At 35.0% G+C, this 20,313-nt stretch overlaps 1 protein-coding gene across 2 annotated transcripts in view; it reads left to right on the plus strand.

Moving 5' to 3' along the window:
• FAM189A1 (family with sequence similarity 189 member A1) overlaps window positions 1-20,313 on the plus strand; it is a 192,190-nt gene that overhangs the window by 134,619 nt on the left and 37,258 nt on the right. For both annotated transcript variants that reach the window (XM_036736274.1, XM_036736275.1), the window contains exon 3: window positions 18,738-18,845. In XM_036736274.1, coding sequence (XP_036592169.1) covers window positions 18,738-18,845 — 108 coding nt within the window. The remainder of the gene's footprint in view (window positions 1-18,737; window positions 18,846-20,313) is intronic.

A 20,313-nucleotide genomic window follows, 5' to 3' on the forward strand; every position in this document is an offset into this window, starting at 1 on the left:
TTTTTTATTAAATCATATTTTGGTAATGTTTTACTGAATATAGCATTGTGAGCACTGACATTTTGTAAGTTTAAATTTGTAAAGTTGCTAAATTGAGTTTTAGCAACTTGAAATTATACTTTCCAAAGATTCTTCAGTGAATCCCTTATCCTCCTCAGATGAAAGACTGATTTTCACTTCCTTTGTAGGATCAGTTTATATGCCATCCTTAAAGACCTCTCTATGCAGAGTTGTTTTTAGTGTAGCTAGAATTCTTTGTTTAGAGCTACTCCTGAATATGCTTCTGTAACTCTAAAATTTTTTGGAAAAGTAGAAGCTACACCATTACATGTATTCTATTTATGTGTCCAGCAAGAATTGCTTACAGGATTCATTTTATTTATGTTATTTTTTTTGCTATATAAACTATCCAGGGAGTCTGGAAAGTTGATTAGGTAAATCATTTTTCCTTCCCATATTTTTAAAAAGTTATTTTTTTTCATGAACCAAAATGTATTTTCTCTTTCTCATACCTTCCCCTATTAAAAATGAATGAAAAATAAAATCCTCATAACATTTACTCATAATAAAGCAAAATAATTTCTTCTTTGACCCTGTCCAAAAATATGTATCCTTCTGTTCCCCATCACCTCTCTGCCAAGAGATGGGAGTATGCTTTATCATTGGTTCTCTGGAATCATGGCTGATCATTGCATTGATTACAGTTCTTAATTCTTTCAAAGTTTTTGTCTTTATGATGTCATTTTATGGATTATCTTCCTGATTCTTCTCACTTCATTCTGTGTCAGTTCCCACAAGTGTTCCCAAATTTCTTTGAATCCATCCCTTACATAATCTCTAATGGGGAAATAGTATACCATTACATTCATATACTATAATTTGTTCAGCCATTTCCCCAATTAATGAATACTGCTTTTGTCCCCAATTCTTTGTCACCACAAAAAAAAAGAACCGCTATAAGTATTTTCATACATATGGGCCATTTTCTTCTTTCTTTGATCTCTTTGGGTATAAGCTGAGTAGTAATATTGCTAGGTCAAAGGATATGTACGTTTTAGGGAATTTGGGGGCACAGGTCCAAGTTACTTTCTAGAATGGCTGGACTAGTTCCTCCAACAGTACATCAGTGTCCCTGTTTTTCTACTGGTCCTCCAACATTTGTTCTTTTCATTTTTTGTTAACTTTGATATTATCATGTGTATGAAATGGAACTTCTACATGTCTCTGAGAATTCCCCTGGAGAATTTTTTCATGGCTATTGATAGTTTAGATTTCTTCCTTTACAAAATTGCCTGTCCATATCCATTCAACTATTTATCTACTAGAAAATGACTCTTATTCTTATATATTTTTATTAGTTCTTTATATATCTTAGAAATGAGATCCAGCAAAGGTTTTATTTTCCCCAATTGTCTTCTTCCCTTTTAATTTCAGTTGCGTTCTTTTGTTTGAGCATGAACTCTCTTAATTTTATGTAATCAGAGCTTACCTTAGCAACTATCATAGAATGGAGGGTAGACAATACTAGCTCTGTGGAGGCATGATGGCACTGTCTGCGTCCTGAAACACTGTTAGGGCACTGACCCACCAGGACTGGGAAGTATGTCCTGCTGTATGGCATCTAACTATTGACCAAGTACCAGACAAAACAAGCCTAATATGAAAGTCAAATTGACTGAGGGATGGAAACAAAAAATTAAAGAGACCTTTGACTTCTTTGATGTTGATGGATCCAGAAACATTGATGTAAAGTAATTGAAAATTGTGTTATATGCCTTAGGGTTTGAGCCAAAGATGGAATTTTTAAATACTAGCAGAGATTGGTAAAGGATTTGACACCATGTTGCCATGAAGCATGTGAAAAGGAATAAAAAGGATGGAAAAGAAGAAATTTTGAAGACTTTCAAATTATTTGATGATGATTGTATAGGAAGTATTTCCATCAAAAATATTAAGAGGATTCTTAATGAATTGAGAGAAAATTTATCAGATGATGAACCTCAGGAAATGCTGGATAAAGCTGATTGTTGATGGAGATGGAGAAATAAATGAGCAAGAGCTTTTAAGGATGACAAAAAGACCGCCTTTTTAGAATACTGCTTCTTTTATATCTTTATTTAATAAAAAGATTGTTACTCCTTATTATATTGTTCTATAATTTAATCCCTAAATGTTTACTATTTTATGGCCAACTCTGAGAAAGAACTGAAGGCATAAAAATACTCATTTTCAGGAACTTGGCCTGACTCCAAGAATGGAGGATTAACTATTTGCAAAGCCTGTCTTGCAAATACCAGGTTAAAAATACAAAACTTTCTTCCCTTTTCTCATCTCACTGAACCAGGTCTCTAAGCGCTAATAGGACAGGAAATGTATCCAAATAAAATTTCAAAAATGGCAAATAACCCTTGACTTCTCTTCCTTTGTTCTCATTTAAAAAAATAGTTGCTTGTTTGTATAGTGTGTAATAAAACTATATTGCAAGGACACTTCAAAAATTGTGTAATCCAAATTGTCTGTTTTCTTTTTTGTGGTTCTATCTCTGGTCTTTCCTTCACAAATCTTAAGTATGGGAAAGAAGAACTTTGTTGTGCTTATTCATATTTTTCTTGTTAACATACATTTATCAAATGCCTGCTACATGCAAGGAATTCTACCAAGTGTAGCAGGGAATACAATCAAGTATAACATAAAAGATATCATGTTCAGAGATAAGTGATACATATAGAAAGTCAAATAACTCAAGACAATATAAGAGATCTTAAGGTAGTGCATAATTACTGAATGATTAGTATTGAAAAGAGTACTGTGCTAGGAAGCAAGAAAGGTTTGTTTTTTGCCTCTACCACAAATGAAGTACCACTCTTGGCAAGGTCCCTTACTCTCGTTTTAGTGCTTTCCTAAATCGGTAAAATTTAAAAAGTGTTTGAAATGGATGGATTCTAAAATCTCCTCCTGTCATGAGATTTTATACTTCTGTGATTCCAAGTCCTATGAAGTCAGAGGATGAAATAATCACCCTGGGCTGAAATGTTTTGAGAAGGCCACTTAGAGAAGATGGGAGAAAGATGGAACATGATTTGAAAAACCCAAATGCTGATGGCATGGCGCTTTAGGCAAGGAACAGAACGTAAACAAAGACACATTGTTAGAAAAATATATGCTATGTTTAGGATACAATGTAGCTGTAGTAAATGACTTTTGTTATGGATTCTATAGGGGGAAAAGGAATAGGATAGTGTAGGGGCAGATTATAGAGGATTTTGAGTGACAGATCAAGGAGTTTAGACTCTATTCTGTAAACAGTGGGGAAACATTGAACATTTTTGGTAGAGGATTAATATGATCAAAACAGTATTTTAATGTTTAATCTGGAGATCCATAGAATAGAAGGGAGGATGGAAACTGGAGACAGAGCAGTTAAAATGCTATTTTGCCCTATGCCAGGTATAAGATTAGAAAGGGTGGAAATGGTAGAATGAGACAGACTTTAAGAAACTTCTTGAAGGAAGAACCAGCAACACCTAGGGGTACATAAGGGAGCAAAATTAACCAAAATGCCTTCAAATACGTGTACTAGAATTGAAATCAAAGGACACAGGTTCGTATCCTGGTTCTTATTTGCAATTCTATATGCAACCTTGGGCAAATTGTTTTGTTTCTCTGGACCTCCATTTACTCTTATGTAAAATGAAGAGATTGAACTAAATGACCTCTAAATCCCCTTCTACCTCTAAGGCTAGGATCGTATACATCTCTCTTATTCTAAGTCTAAGAAATTTGGATCTAAGAGGTTCTGTTATACTTTGGGTCAATAGATCCTAGGATCATAGCTTAAGAGCTGAAAGGAAGTTTAGAGGTCATGCAGTCTAACCCTTCATTTTACAAATGAGGAGACAGGCTCAAAGAAGTATCATTAGTGATATTAGAAAACACTGAGCTTGATTTCCCTCAACCTCTACTACTGAGTTTGAAGATAAATTATGTATAAAGGATAAAAGGAGATGGGCTGACGCATTATTCATTGCATGAAGTTTGGGTAGTACTGTATATTACTCAAAACTGAAAAGGGATTTTGGACAACATCACCAACATTACCAACTATATTTTATAACTTTCTATCATTTCCACATTTAGACACCTTTTCTTGCCGTAATAAAGACACTTTCATGATTAGACATTCCATTATTCTTCCATATATTAATTTCTCCTCTTATCCTTTATATCCTATATTCTTCCTTTTTGTATTTTGGCTTTCCCTGACCCTATTCTTACTTCCTCCCCCCTCCTTTTGTTATGTCTCTACATACCGCATTCTCCCGAAATAATCTTATTCATGAAATAGACTGGGCATCACATTTGAAAACCATGACAAATATGAATGGGTTAATCTAGAAATAGTTACAGACTTCACCTGTTCATTGGACAGTAACATCTTCATATGGTAAACAAATTAATGTCTTGAAGCCTTAATGTTTTCTAATTTCTAGGCATCTGTAATGCTTCACCTTTGTTACCTTCTACTCAAATTTTGTCATTTTCCCTGATTAAAAGGTAATTATAGGCTCTGTTATATTTGTAGCTTCATCCCTTTTTCATTTCCTAAATCACAGAATGTAGTTTCTTTAAATGCCTCTTTTTTACGTTATGTTATTTATACATCTGCCTATAAAAAGGGAAAACTTTATTTTTTTCTTCCCTGAATCTGTTGCCTGTTTCAGTATTGCCACATAATTGTTTTTTAATTCCATTTTAGATTTCACTTAAACATCATTATACAATATGGCCGGCAGCAAGACTTAAGATCAACTTTAAAAGTGCCAGCTCCTTTTCCTACTTGAAATTTGGAAAGCTGCTCTAAAGTAGTTTTGCACAATACTGATTTACATGCTTTCAGAAAAGGCTCTCTGTCGAAGCTGTCCAAGTGCATAGGTGAGAGCATTATTTCAGCTAGAAAGAGAATTGTGAATAAGCAAGCACAACAGCAGTATTCCATGCAGCATGCAGCTGTGTGGAACAAAGCCAGTCACTTTAAGCAGCTGACAAAAAAATGAAATAGAAATCCCTTGTTTTGTGTTTAAAATGAGTGCATTTCACAAGGTACAAAGCAGTCTTTACCTCCTGAAATGTATTCATTTTCAAACAAAAGGTTGTGACTTGTGTTTTTCTTTTTCTGAGTAGTTTTAAACAAACAATTTTTCTATAGTGTAGCACACAGTATATGCAACATTAATGTTTTCAAAAGGGCATTCATTTCAATGACAAAGGAATATGTAGAGATTGTAATTAATTTTTTGTAGGCTGACAAAAATGAATTTCTCATATTTTGGGATCTGTATTTTATACATGTCACTGGAAAGATTTTACTTTTTTGTTGTTATGATCTTGAAATGTCCTTTATTGAAAAAGTTTGACATTATCTGTGGTTTTCTAAAGATAATCATTAGTCCTAACATATAGCTCTTCAGATCTTAATTGCACCAGTTGTTTAATGGAGTCCTATCACTCAGGTGGCCCTGCCTCTTAGTTATCAGTATGATCAAAATGGTCACTTTGTGGAAGTGGTTTCCTCACCTCTGGGAGACCCTGGAAAGAACAATATTATAAAGCTTAGAGAAGAAAAAGAAGGGGAAATCTGCCCTCAAAACTTCAAGGATATCCACTAAGTAGAGCTATGAATAAATCACTATTTTCGTCAAAGAGGGAGCCCAACCAGATGTTTCTGCATTTGGCATTACCACAACAAAAAATAGGATTCTCCCAGTCTAGTGCCATCCACAGAGTTAATAAAATAATGAAAACATATATTTAGCAAAATGATCAATCAAACCTAACTTTCAGTACTATTGTATTTATGTATTTTTTGCAATATAATAATTTTGTATAGACAGGTCTATGTGTACTATATACACATATATGTACATGTACATGTTGTACATTCCTCCATAGAATATAAGGTCATTGATGACAGGGATTATCATATTTTTCTTTGTTTCTCCGTCACCTAATCAGTGGGGGAACATAACAAGTGCTTAAGAAAAGCTTGTTAATTGACTATGACTTACATTTTTTTAATATCAAGATGCCCTTTATTAATTTCCTACGTGGAATGGAACTTAACAGCAAGTTTATTTTGTTCTTGTTTTTATTTTTGAATCATTTGCCTTTACTTTATAACACTTTAGGCTTTTAACCATGAGATAGAGTAACCTGCTAATTAACCAATGAAGTGTGATGTAAACATATACATAGTAATAATAATTTTTAATATGTCAAATAAGTAGAAACCAAGTTGCCAACAGCCTTAAATAAAATGCTGAATCTTTCATATGAAGATACTCCTACAGGGTAAGGAGTGGAGGAGCATAAGCAATAAGGAAATAGCACTTCATTCTCTATATTTCATTAGGTTTACAATTAACTGATAAAATCCAGTGAAGCATAACCCTCCAGAATGATTCATTTGGCACTTGAGAATGTAATAAAAGGAGCAGATCTTTTTTTTTCCTCCAACAGCAGTTTCTGTAAGAGGATACTCTTCTTACCTGTCTTATTTATGATATCATTCTTCTCATGCTCTGATGCAGGTATATGGTTATAGAATACTTATGAGGCACTTAAGTTTCAATATGTATCTACATGTATACACCTATATTTTTTTCTTCTAAAATGAGCATACTCTTGGGTCATTGCAGATGTGACTACAAAGTACAGCATAAAGGGCAGAAAAAACTTTAAATTACCAAATTTTTATTTAATTTAGTACATTTTATTTTTAATTTTTAAATTATTATTGCTTTATCATCTATTTGTCCCTCACTCAGCCAGATAACCCTTTTTAACAAAGAATAAAGAAAGGGAAAAAGTCTAACACAACTAACCAACACTGCAATTTCTGATAGTATATATTCTTTCCACACAGAGTCCTTCACTTCTGAAAAGAAGTGAGGAGTTATATTTTTTAGTCTCTTCTTCAAGGACAAGCTATGTCTTTATCATTACGCAGTATTCAGTTTTGTTTCATTGTTTTTCTTTCCATTTAAATTGTTTTCATTATCATGTGTATTTTTCCTGGTTCTACATCATTCTGCATCAGTTCATGTAAGTCTTACTATGATTCTGAGTTCTTTATATTCCATAATTTCTTTCACCACTGTAGTATTTCATTACATTCATATGCCCCGATTTGCTTCATCATTTCCCATTTGATGGGCATCTACTTTGTTTCCAATCTTCTGCAATTTCTAAAGATGATGCTGTGAATATTTCTGTTTTTTTTTAGATTAATTCATTTTTAGTTTTAGTTTTCAACATTCATTTCCACAAGATTTTGAGTTATAAATTTTCTCCCCATCTCTCCCCTCCCCCCACTGCAAGATGGCATGATTCTTATTAGCCCTTTCCCCAGTCTGTCCTCCCTTCTATCACCCCATACCACCCCTTATCTCCTTCCCCCTTACTTTCTTGTAGGACAAAATAGATTTCTATAGCCCATTGCCCATATATCTTACTTCCCAATTGCATGAAAAAACAATTTTTAACATTTGTTTTTAAAACTTTGAGTTCCAAATTCTCTCCCTTCATCCTTCCCCACCCACCCTCGTTGAGAAGGCAAGCAATCAATATGAGTTATACATGTTTTGTTATACAAAACACTTCTGTAATAGTCATATTGTGAAAGACTAACTGTATTTCCCTTCATCCTATCCCTCCCCCCATTTATTCTATTTTCTCCTTTTACCCTGTCCCTTTTCAAAAGTGTTTGCTTCTGACTACCCCCTACCCCAATCTCCCCCCCCTTCTATCATCCTCTCACTCTTGTCCCCTTCTCTCCTATATTCCTGTAGGGTAAGATACCTAACTGTGTGTGTATGTCATTCCGTCCTTAAGCCAAATCCTGTAAGAGTAAAGTTCGCTCATTTGCTTTTACCTTCCCCTTCTTCCCTTCCATTATAACAACTTTTTCTTGCCTCTTTTATGTGAGATAATTTACCCCATTCTATCTCTCCCTTTCTCCCAATATATTCCTCTCCCACCCCTTAATTTTATTTTTGAGATATCATCCTGTTGCAACAATCTGCTAGCAGCTGCTGAAAGGGTGTAAGACCCACCAACAACTAGCACACAGAAAGCTGCCAACACAGGTTGTTTTGATCTGCTTTACTAAGGAAAGCAGCATTAAAGAGTTAACAATCTTACTTGAATCCAGCATACAAGTATCATTCACTTAGTTCAGAGGAAAAAGCCAGCACCCTGAACTTCAGAGAAAATACAAACAAATTACAAACATCAACAGACAGACCTTGTCTGATTCAAATCTCAATGCATAGTTACCAGAGTTTATCAAAGTCCGAACATCTGGGTTTCCAAGCTGGAGGGCTCTCAACTACAGCTGCCCAGCGTCTCCACATCAGCACACCACCAAGAGTGAGAGCCCTAAGCAAATAGCTCTGTTCTCTCTTTTTATGCACTCTTTAGCCATCATCAAATGTCATCTGAGTGACAAGAACTTAGACTCTTACTGTTGGCTCTGGTCTTAGCAACGCAACGCCCCTTATGACCCTGAGGGCTTCATGCCCACATAGACTTAGCACCTAATAGATAGGGGTTTGGGCCTGGAGCTTAGCACCTAATAAGACTCAATCAAAGACACCCAAACTTAATTGATATTACACATCCCTTCATAACCAACTCACCCTGTGCCTGCTTTTTATATAGGTATATTCCTTTCAACTACCCTAATAGAGAGAAAGATGTCATGAGTTACAAATATCATCTTTCCATGCAGGAATGGAAACAGTTAAGCTTTAATAAGTCCCTTGTGATTTCTCTTTCCTGTTTATCATTTCATGCTTCTCTTGATTCTTGTGTTTGAAAGTCAAATTTTCTATTCAGCTCTGCTCTTTTCATCAAGAATACTTGAAAATCCTCTATTTCATCAAATGTCCATTTTTTCCCCTGAAGTATTATACTCAGTTTTGCTGGGTACATGATTCTTGGGTTTAATTCTAGCTCCTTTGACCTGCACTCTGCTCTGACACCATGCAATAGAAATTCCTGTCAACCTTCCAGGCTGTCTTGGGCTGGAGACTTGTTTCACTCTAAAATAGTTGTTCACTACAAAACCAATTTGTGGTTTTGTAGCTCTAGAATTTGTTTAGAGTCTTTTTTTACATTAATATGGAGGCATTTGGGGGAGAGCTCAAGCAAGTCCCTGCTTTTACTCCTTCATCTTGGCTCTGCCCCCAATATTTCTGTTTTTATATTAGGTTTTTCTGTCTTGACCTCCCTGGGACCTGGCTGTGGTATTTCTAGGTCAAAAGATGAGCATTTTAGTCACTTACCTAGTATAATTCCAAATAACTTTGCACAATGGACAAATCAAGTCATAGCTCCATTAACAGATGTGCAAGTATGCCTTTCTTTTCACAGCTCCTCCAACTTTGAATATTCCTGTCTTTTGTCATTTTTGCTTGCCATTTTTCTGGGTATGAAGTGAAACCTCAAGTTTGTTTTGATTTGCTTTCTTATTACTGATGATTTAAAGAGTTATTCATATGGTTATTAATCATTTGCAATTCTTCTTTTGAGAAGTGGTTATTTGTTCTTATCCTTTGGCCATTTAGCCATTGGGGAATGGCATTTATTCTCACATAGCAAAAACTCTTAGAAATAAAAATAATATTGGCATTGTTGATGAATGAATTGGTGACTGTTAGTAGCTCTATATCTAAAAAAGGTCAGCTTACACATATTACAGAATGGAAAGAGGACTCTTTCATAGGTGTTTCTTATATTTGTCATTGTGTTCTCCATGGCTACCACCCAAGGAATGAAAACAGGAAGCAGTATATCATCTTGAGACTGTAGCCTTGAGAATGCAGCCTCTCATTTACAGTGAAAACTATCATTAAGATAACTGACTATAATGTAGTGTTGCTTTTTTCACTAGGGCCATCAATGAGTCACATTTAGCATTGGAAATTACCTTAGAGGTCGTCTAGTACTAGAGGTCATCTAGTACTAGAACATCTAGTACTAGTACTTAGCATCTAGTACTTAGTAGTGCATAGTAGGAACTCAGTAAATGTTTATTCACTGACTGATCTAAGTCAACTGCCTTATTTTATAATTTAAGAGAATGAAACCTAGTAAGGTTAAGTGACTTGCCATGCAGGTAGACCTTACCTTAAAAAGGCCAAAGTCTCCCACTGCATTCGGGGCCATCTTGAGTCATCCTGATCTAAATCTCACCTCCTAGACCCAGATAGCTTCAGAGGAAAAAGTGAGGCTGGTGACTTTGCATAGCCCTTCCTCACTTAAATCCAATTCACTTGCATGTCATAGCCTCACCTTCCTGATGTCATGGTCCTCTTGGAAAATGAAGGACAAACAACAATAACAAGTAAATAACAGAGCCAGGATTTCCACTAAGTCCCTCTGTATCCAAATTAAGCAGTCATAGCTATACCACAGCACATAGCTATGCCACAGCCATTACTGAGTCTAATCCTAATCTTATAGACCGAGATTGCCATGGTGTTTTATAATTCATTTCGAATCTTAATTTAGTATTTTGAGTTTAAATCATCCATCCACCCATACCACCATTTTCCCTCTCCCCTCCTGGTTATACAGTCTCTTTAGACTAGTTTGGCATAAAATTATCTACTGGATTTTCTTTGTCATTGTCTTTGATTACTGTACTTAAAGTCTTTTGATTGCTCCCAAACTAATAATCAGAGGAGAGACTCTGTCCTATTTTTAAAGATATTGCCTATTTTCCCCATCAAGGAAATAGAGAGAGAGGAAAAAAATACTACATTAGGGTATTGTGCAGTAAAGACTTAAAATTTCTCTTGACACTTTTCCCCAGTTCAGACTGAGATAGTTTTCTACCCCTTTCTTTTTTATTTCAATGCTTATGCTTTTCTACCCTATTCCCTCTTTAGTTTTCCTCCAGCAGGAGCTATTACTTAATTTTCATGTTAGTTACTAGCCATACCTTCAAATATAATCTTCATTGAATTAGCTAATACTTTTGTTTCTCTTGAATTCATCATGAAAGGGACTCTATATTAGTGGTCATCTAGTTCAGCGCTTCTTAAACTGTGGGTTGCTTCCTCATATGGGATCTCGAAAAATTTGACAACACTAAAAGGTTTCTGAAAGGGCAATGACCAAAAATTAATTCAAAATCAAATGTATAATAAATCTGAGGTATTTCTGGCAGTACTTACTTGTCTGTGTTCGCTACAGCCTTGGTTCTGAAAACAAAGCCTTCTCACTTTTCATTGTGCATACCCTCAGGCCATGAAACTTCAACAAAAGTGGCTGAAACTACAAAGGGGTCTAGAGTAGGAAAAGTTTAAGAAACCTTGATTCTAGTTCAATATCTCTCATTTTACAATTAAAGAAACTGGAAGAATATTGGCTTTATGTCTGCAGGCAGCTATCTTCTAATCCTGTCTCTGACACCAAGTCGATTAACCTCTCTGGGCCTCAGTTTCCTCATCTGTAAAATGAAGTGATTGGACTAGATAATTTCTAAGGTCATGTCCAGCTCTTAGCCTATCAGCATATGACCTCTATGAATTTCTTTTCCTTAATATATCAAATAAGGAATAATAATACTTATACTACCTACCTCATAGGGTTGCTATAAGAAAAATCCTTTGTGACCCTTAAAGCACCATATAAATATCATTATTATCATAAAATGATAATGTAAAAATTTCAACACAGTTCCGTGAGTACCACATTTTTCATAAACTATTTTGTTAAATGATCTCTATAATTCACAGCAATTTTTGGCTTTGATTTGAATAGCAAATTAGCTGTTTTAATTGCTTTCATTATAAAAGTAGTCTCACTTTTTAAACTTAATATCCTTCCAAAAATTTCACTCATCGTAATGATGCAGTCTAAGGGTTCTAGGAATCCTGAAATGCAAGGGTACAGAGCAGGTCTGCCTTGAAAGAATTCTACCACTCAAGCCTTCTTTCAGTCTAAATAGAGAGTTTATCATGACACAGTTTGGGTGGGTAAGATTCCTAGTGAGTCTGTGCTTAATGGGGGTAAGAATGATATTTTTATACAGAGAAGGGGAAAGGGGGTCAATGAAAATGATGGAGTCCTAATAGAGCTGCCCCCAGGCTCAATATTCTAACTTCATTCCCCACTGTACTTAGCAACTCAGCCCTGGCAACAACCCCCCACCCTCACCCCCACCCCCCTCCCCCCATCCTAACTTATGCCTCGCAGCTCACTAGAACAGCAGACACGTCCTTGAACTCTTAGTTCCCACAGAAACAGAAACCTAGCACTGTCCTACAGAAACACTTTCCCGCGAAACAGGTACACAATCACAATCACATCTTCTATCTTGACCAGACAGGACCACAATAGCTAGCCAATTGGATGGCAGCATGACCAGAATGCTTGACTACCAAACCATAGAAGGGGCCACCCTACAATAGTGCATGCACAGTTCCACTGAGGCTAGGACCCCTCCTCCATTACCTAATCCCTTAACAAACTCCTCCTAGCTTCTTAATATTAATCATATTCTTGTATTCTATGCAAATTTCTGTTATGTAAATTCACCTTTACCCTATAAAAATCCATCTTGCTTTCTCTGAAGCTGCTGATTCCTCATGAAACTTAGCCCACTCCATGAGAGGTATCAATCTCAATAAATGCCTATACTTGGATTTGAGGTGGTCTGACTCTGAATTCTTTGAGAAGGTTCTACCACAACACATCATGAAATCCCAACAGTTTTTGGCCCTGGGTGGGCAGAGACTAAACCTGGACAAAAAGATCTTGGTGGGATTAAGGAGTGGCAAGTAGCCTGGGGTGGTCGGGAGGTAATACAGAATGAAAGGCTAGGCTTGGTCCGAGGGCCACAATGAAAGAAAGGGTAGTTAAAGGATTATACTGGGGTGTGCAGGGTGCCTCAGGGAAACACTGAGGGTCTTTCCCTTTTAGGGGTCCAGGTCCCCCCATCATTAATAAATAACAAATTGTATTTTAATTACCACATATTTTTAAAATGTTTTATTGATTTTTTTTGTTTTTACATTGCTTAAATTTCCCTCTATATCCCTTCCCCCAACCCTTCCCCCAAAAGATAGCTCTTTGTGTGACAAAGAATTTTTTAAAGAGAAATAGAAAAATTCTAGCAAAACTGATCAATAGATCAAAACAAGTTGGCATTATATGCTGTGTTCCACACTCATGAATTCTTACCTCTGCAAAGGAGTGGAGTGGGAGGAAAGTGCCTTCTGCTGTCTCTTTTTTGAGGATATTCTATTCTTTGTACTTTTGCAACTTTCATTTTCTCTTGTTTAGAGATTCTGGTTCTTTCTATTTATATTGTTGCAGAATTTGGGTATGTGGTTTTCTTGTCTCTGTTTACTTCACTTTCCATCAGTTCTAGTAAGTCTTTCCATATTTCTCTTTTTTCATCATGTCCATCATTTCTTATAGTAAAGTAATATTCCATTAAACTAAGGTACCTCAGTTTCCCAAAACAACAGGCTTCTATTTTGTTTCTAGAATTTTGATACCACGAAAAGTACTGCTATAAATATTTTGGTATACATAGAGCCTTCCTTTTTGTCAAATACCTTTTTTGGATATACACTTAGTCATGAAATCTCTGGGTCAGAAAGTATGAACACTTTAGCCACATACTTTTTTTTGCATAATTCCACACTCCTTTCCAACGTCAAATCACAGTTCCACCAACAATGCATTTTTTTGTATGTCTATCTTTACACAACCCCTTCAACGCTGGTTATTTTCATCTTCTGTCATCTTTGACTGTTTTCTGAATGTGAGATCCAACCTAAGGGTTTTTTTGACTTGCCTTTTAGCACTTTGGAGCATTCATTCGTAGTGTTAATAGTTTGTAATTCTCCTTTTAAGAACTATTTGTTTATGCTCTTTGATCATTTTTTGTGGGATGAGTTTTGAATTCAATTATATTTTTAAGTTGGTCATTAAAGTTGTCTCTGCATTTTTGTAAGCATTACTCATACTCCTATTCCTACACTTACTCCTAGCTAGCTAGATAGCATTTATATAGCACCTTTTATATGTCAGGCACTATGCTAAATGCTTTATAAATATTATCTCATTAGAGCCTCACAGCAGCCCTGAAAGGCAGTTGCTATTATTATCCTCATTTTACAAGTGAAGAAACTGAGACAAAGAGAGGTTAAATGACTTGCCCAGGGTCACGCAGCTACTAAGTGTGTGAGGCTGAATTTGAATTCAGATCTTCTTGACTTCAGGCCTGACATTCTATCCACTGTGCCACCTAGCTATCTCTAATATAGTCTTATGTTATATTACATGTAATATTATGTAATGTCCTCTATGAACTCATGGTATTTCAATTTCCTGTGTATTTATAATGTGTTTGAAAAACATCAAGTAGTAACCTGAATGTTCCTGTGCTTGCTATCTTTTGAGAATAGATGTCAATTTAAGTACTGCTGATCTTGAGAATAGGTAACTTCATATTTAAAATGGTTCCTTATCATTTGGTTAAGGCATTTAATTAAATATAATGGAATAAGCCTTTTTGGCATGGATTGAAATGCTGTTATATTCCTAGGACAATAGATCTAGACTAGGACAGCTAGGTGGCACAGTTCAAATCTGGTCTTAGATACTTAACAGCAGTGTAACCCTGGGCAAGTTGCTTAAGCCAGCTTCCCTCAGTTTCCTCATCTGTAAAATGAGCCAGAGATGGAAATGGCAAAGCACGCCAGAATCTCTGCCAAGATACCCCAGATGGGGTCATGAAGAATTGGACACGAACAACAGAATAGATCTAGACTAGAAGGATCCTTAGTAGTCCAGTACTCTAATCTCTATATTTACAGATGGGGAAAGTAAAGCCTAGGGAGGTTATATGGCTTCCCCAATGTCAGAAAAAAATGTTAAAGGATTTAAATTATGGCTTTTGTTCCATCTTCACCAATCTTTTCATTTTGGAGGAAATATAATTCAAAATAACAAATCTGTACATTACTTGTACATCTGTACATTACTTGTAGTCTTTCCATATAATATCATAGGATAATAGATTCAGAGCTGAAGGGGGCCTGAGAGATCATCTAGTCCAACCTTCTAATTTTGTAATTGAGGAAAATGAGGCTCTGAAAGTTTAAGGGATTTGTTAGGGGTCACACAAGTAGAAGGTATCTGAGACTGGACTCAACCCATGTCTACTTGACTCCATTGCCGACGTTCATGTGTTCTTGAGGAATAATTCCTTGAGAGGGTAGGAGAAGGGATTCAGGGGGAAATATAAGCAACTGAAAAATAAAATATATCAATAAATGTAAGAACATAGCAGGATGGATTAGAAAACAAAAATCTAACTACGTGTTGTTTACAAGAAACACACTTAAAACACAGAAACCCACGTAAGTTAAGATAAGGAGTTGGAGTAAAAAAAAGGAGTAGCACTTATGATTTTAGACAAAAAAACAGCAAATACAGACTTAATTAAAAGAGACAGGGAAACAACACTTTATATCAGGAATGTAGAATTGGTTTAGTATTAGGAAAACTATGAACTTAATGTACTACTTAATATCAAATGAAACAAAAATCATATAATTGTATTAGTAGATACAGAAAAGTCTTTTTGACAAATGTAACACCAATTTTTGTTAAAAAAATAGAAAACCTAGGATTAAGTGGACCTTTTCTTAAAATGATAGTCTGCATCTAAAACTAAGAGTTGCTGTTATTTGTAATGAAGAGAAGCTAGAATCCTTTCAAATGAATTTCAGAGTGAAACAGTAATATACATTGTCAAAGTTCTATTTGACTTAGTACTAGAATTCTAACTAGTGATAAGATAAGAAAAAGAAATTGAGGAAATAATCATAGATTTTAAAATATCACACAAAGAACCCTAATGAGTCCACTAAAATTAATTGAAGGAATTAATAGTTTTAGCAAATGTGCAAGACATAAATTAAACACAAATTATCATTTCTATAAAATACCTATCAAACTCAATAGAGTGTAAGAAATACTTGCAAGTCTACCTTCCAAGATACACACAAGAACTATATAAATGCAACTACAAACAATTGTTTACAGAAATAAATTCAGATCTAAATATTCGGAAAATAATTAATTGCTCATGGGTTGGATGAGGCATAAAATAAAAAAAGACAATACTATCTAAATTAATATGCTTATTCAGTACTATACCAGACTACCAATAAGTGACTTAAAGAACTAAAAAAAATCATGGAGAAAAAAGGTGAAAAATCTCAAGAGAAATAATGAAAAGAAATAAGAGTGAAGGAGACCTAGTCATGCCAGATCTCAAATGATGCTATGAAGCAGTAATTATTAAATATTGGTTAAGAAATAGGGAAAATGATGAATAGAACACATAGGTGCATAACATTCAAAAGCAAATTCATGTAATGCCCTGGTATTTTATAAATAGAAACATGCAGCTACTGGGATAAGGACTATTTGACAAAAGCTCAGATAAAAATTGCACGGCAGTATGGAATAAATTAGCATGACTACAAACTCACAACTTGTACTAAGATGAACTCTAAAGGGATATGTGACCTAGATATAAAAGGTCATATCATAAACAAATAAGGGGAAATAAGGGGAAAGTTACGTATCAAATCAGTGGATAAGAGAAAAATTCATGATCAAACAAGGAATGGAGAGGATTACAGAAGATAAAATGGATAATTTTGATTAAATAAAATTAAGATATTTATGCACAAATGTAATAAAAATAAATTTAAAATGAAAGCAACTGTGACAAATATTTGCAAGTTTTTCTGCTAAAGATCTCACTTCCAAGATATATTAAAGAACTTATTCAAACTTATAAGAAAAAGAGCTATTTCCCAGTTGATAAATGGTATGAAGTTAGAAAAGACAGTTCTCAAGGGGAGAAATCTTGGCTATTTGTAGCCTAAGGCAAAGTAATTCAAATCACTACTAATTAAAAAAATACAAATTAAAACAATTATGAAATTCCACCTTTCAGTCATCAGAATGGCAAATGTGACAATATACAAAAATTATGAATGTTGGAGGGGCTATGGTAAAACAGACACATTGATGTATTCTTAGTGAGTCTGTGAAAGGGTACAACAATTCTAGAAAGCAATTCTAAATTATACATTAAAAGTTGCTAAACAGTGTGTGTGCTTTGCCCCATCTTACACTGCTAAACCTATACCCCAAAGAGATCATAGAAAGAGGAAAAGGTCTGTTAAGCATAAATATATATGTGTGTATATATATATATATAGTCTCTCTTTTTGTGGTAACAACAAAAAAAGGAAACTAAGGGAATGTTCATCAATTGAGGAGTGACTGAAAAGTTGTATATGAATATGACGGAGCGTTATTGTGCTGTAAAAAATGAGGAAATAAATTATTTTAAAAAGACAAAGACGTGAAAACGTATAGAGCGAAGTAAGCAGAATCAGAAGAATAATTTTTCTTTAACATCAATATTATAAAAATGAACAATTTTGAGGACTTTTATAAATTGAAGAACAATTAAATGATCAGAACCAGGAGAACAATTTATTCAACAATAATAATCCTGTAAAAAAAAATACAACTTTGAAAGCTGTAAGAACAATGATCAATACAATGACCATTCATGATTCCAGAGGACTAATGATGAAACATACTATCTGTTACAGAGAAGTGATAAACTTACAATGTGGAATGAGACATACATTTTGGCATACAGCAACTGAGTAAATTTGTTTTGCTTGACTATGTATATTTGTTACAATAAGTGTGTTTTGCTTTTTTTTTCCAGTGGGATGGGATTTGGGAGGGAGAGAAAATAAATTTATGTTATTTGTAAAAAAAATAGAAGGGAGGGGCAGCTAGATGGTGCAGTGAGTAGAGCACCAGCCCTGGAGTCAGGAGGACCTGAGTTCAAATCCGGCCTTAGACACTTGACACATATACTAGCTGTGTGACCTTGGGCAAGTCACTTAACCCCAATTGCCCTGCCAAAAAGCAAAACAAAAAAAAAAAAAAGAAAGTGAAAAAAATAGAAGGGAATATATTTTTTTTTTAAAAATAGTAAGTATGCTTAGTTTTGAATGGGTTATCTCTATAGACAAAGAGATATTTTAAAACAAATATGAAATTATTGTTAGAAATACTTACAGAGACAGAATGTCTGCTTAAGGGCCCTGACCAACCTGGGCTTGCAATTAGAAGTTCCAACATGCATACCTTTTTCTGTTATAGGGCTTAAACCAATTTGGCCAATATAATGCAGAAGAAATGTTTGCCCTCTTGGTATTGGTTTCTTTCCATCTCATAGATGATCAGAATCATCATTATTCTTATATTTCAGATTAAATTATTTCTGGGAACTCATTAATCGTGTTCTTATTTTTCCCAAAAATCAAAATTCTATATGATAATTTTAAACAAGTGAAAAAGAATTGAAACAACCATCAGCATTCTAAATCTAGGGATGTTTATTTTGAATCATGAATTAATTTCTGTCATGAAAATGTATGTGAGTAGGTCTTTCTCAGAAGAATAAATTGTATTTCAACAATTAAAGCCATATAAAATTGATAAATGTAGTCAATTATCATTGTCAAAGCTGTCGCAAATATTTGGGATTCTGTCATCTGTATTACTAAGATAAGAACTGACGTTCTATTGTGTATCTTTTTTCACAGGACCTGTTATTCAGCGTGTGTGCTCTCAACATCATTTCTACCATTGTTTGTGCTTTGGCTACAGCTATGTGCTGTATGCAGATGGTTTCTTCTGATGTGTTACAAATGGTGAGTATATCTTAATGACATACACCTATACATAGACACACATATAGCTAAGTGAAATGAAATTTGAAAAAAATTATATATATCTTTTTTTCTTCAGAGAAGGTGTTAATAAGAATAATAGAATTTCTGCCATTTACAACCAGCTTGAAGTTAGTCTTGGGTTGAGAATTTCTGTCTTCTAACAAATGAAAAAGGACAAGATATGGGTATTAGAAATTTCTATAGCCTTGTAATAATATTTCTCAATGCTGAGAATTGCTAAATATTGAAGTATATTTACTTGTTACATGATAATTAATGGGAATTTTCATCTCATTTACTTTGTGGATCATTGGAATTCCATCTAATTACAGACACCTAAAAGTGTTATTTATTTCAGTCATGCTGCCACATTAGATGGACCATAAATGATTGATTAACTAATTTTCAATGGTTTTGCTACTAAGTAGTCAAGGTGTGGTGTCTGATGGGATATCCACACTCCCCTTCTTTCTCTCTAGGATGGCTTAGTTATCCCAACCAGCCCTCATAATGACAAGTCTGGGGACAGAGGGGTGGTTTCCAGAGGAGTACTGGCCATGGTCAAGACCATATTACTACTTCTCAATTCTCAGGGTCCTTGAAGGGGAGATGCAGCTAGGGTCCATGTTGGGGGGATGCAGACAGTTTTATAATTTATTACTGTAACTCCTGAAACCCCGCTAGTGTATTTCTTATTTACACAAAATCAAACACAATACAATCGTTAACTATTGCACATGGAACATTTACTAAACAATGTTTAGAATACAAAATGTTTAGAACGTAAGACCAAAAATAACCTTATGTTTATTCAAAACAGGAATAGTAAATAGGAATAGCAAAAAGATCACAATCTATTTCTAAACCAGGGTCATTTTCTCCCACTCATGCACATGGTGTCCTTGGGGAGGAAGTTGGCAAGCACAGAAAAACCAAGCAGTAAAGAATGTGAGAAGAAAAATCCACGTGCCTGGGAAAACTCGTAACTCAACTGTCTGCAGGCTTTGATATCCCTACTTTCTTTACGGAACACACTATAGCATATGTTACCTGCGGGTCAAAGCTGCTTTTCTGCTACTTCTGGCCTCTACGGCATTGTCAAGCTCTTTTAGCACACAGCCACACTTGGTAGGGTGCTGAGACAATATTAAGCATTTTTTGAAAGGCTATACAATATTAGTGTAGCTTACAACAAAATAGCCACGAAGTTTCTTTTCCCTTTGCCTTCTGCTTTCTGAATGTGTGGACAGCAGTAAAGAGCAACAACAGCTATTCTTGTGAGGTTTTACCTCTCTCAGGCTGTAGATGGCAATACAAACAAATCCAGTCAGATCTTTGGAAGGAGGATCCTCCCTTCCTCACACAACTTTCAAGTGCTATAGAACTCTGCTCCAAAGAGAACCGTAGTTGCAGTCTATCTGGCTTCTCATTTTATCTTCTGATTCTC

This window comes from Trichosurus vulpecula, chromosome 8 (genome assembly GCF_011100635.1).
Source record: "Trichosurus vulpecula isolate mTriVul1 chromosome 8, mTriVul1.pri, whole genome shotgun sequence".
Classification (NCBI taxonomy): Eukaryota; Metazoa; Chordata; class Mammalia; order Diprotodontia; family Phalangeridae; genus Trichosurus; species Trichosurus vulpecula.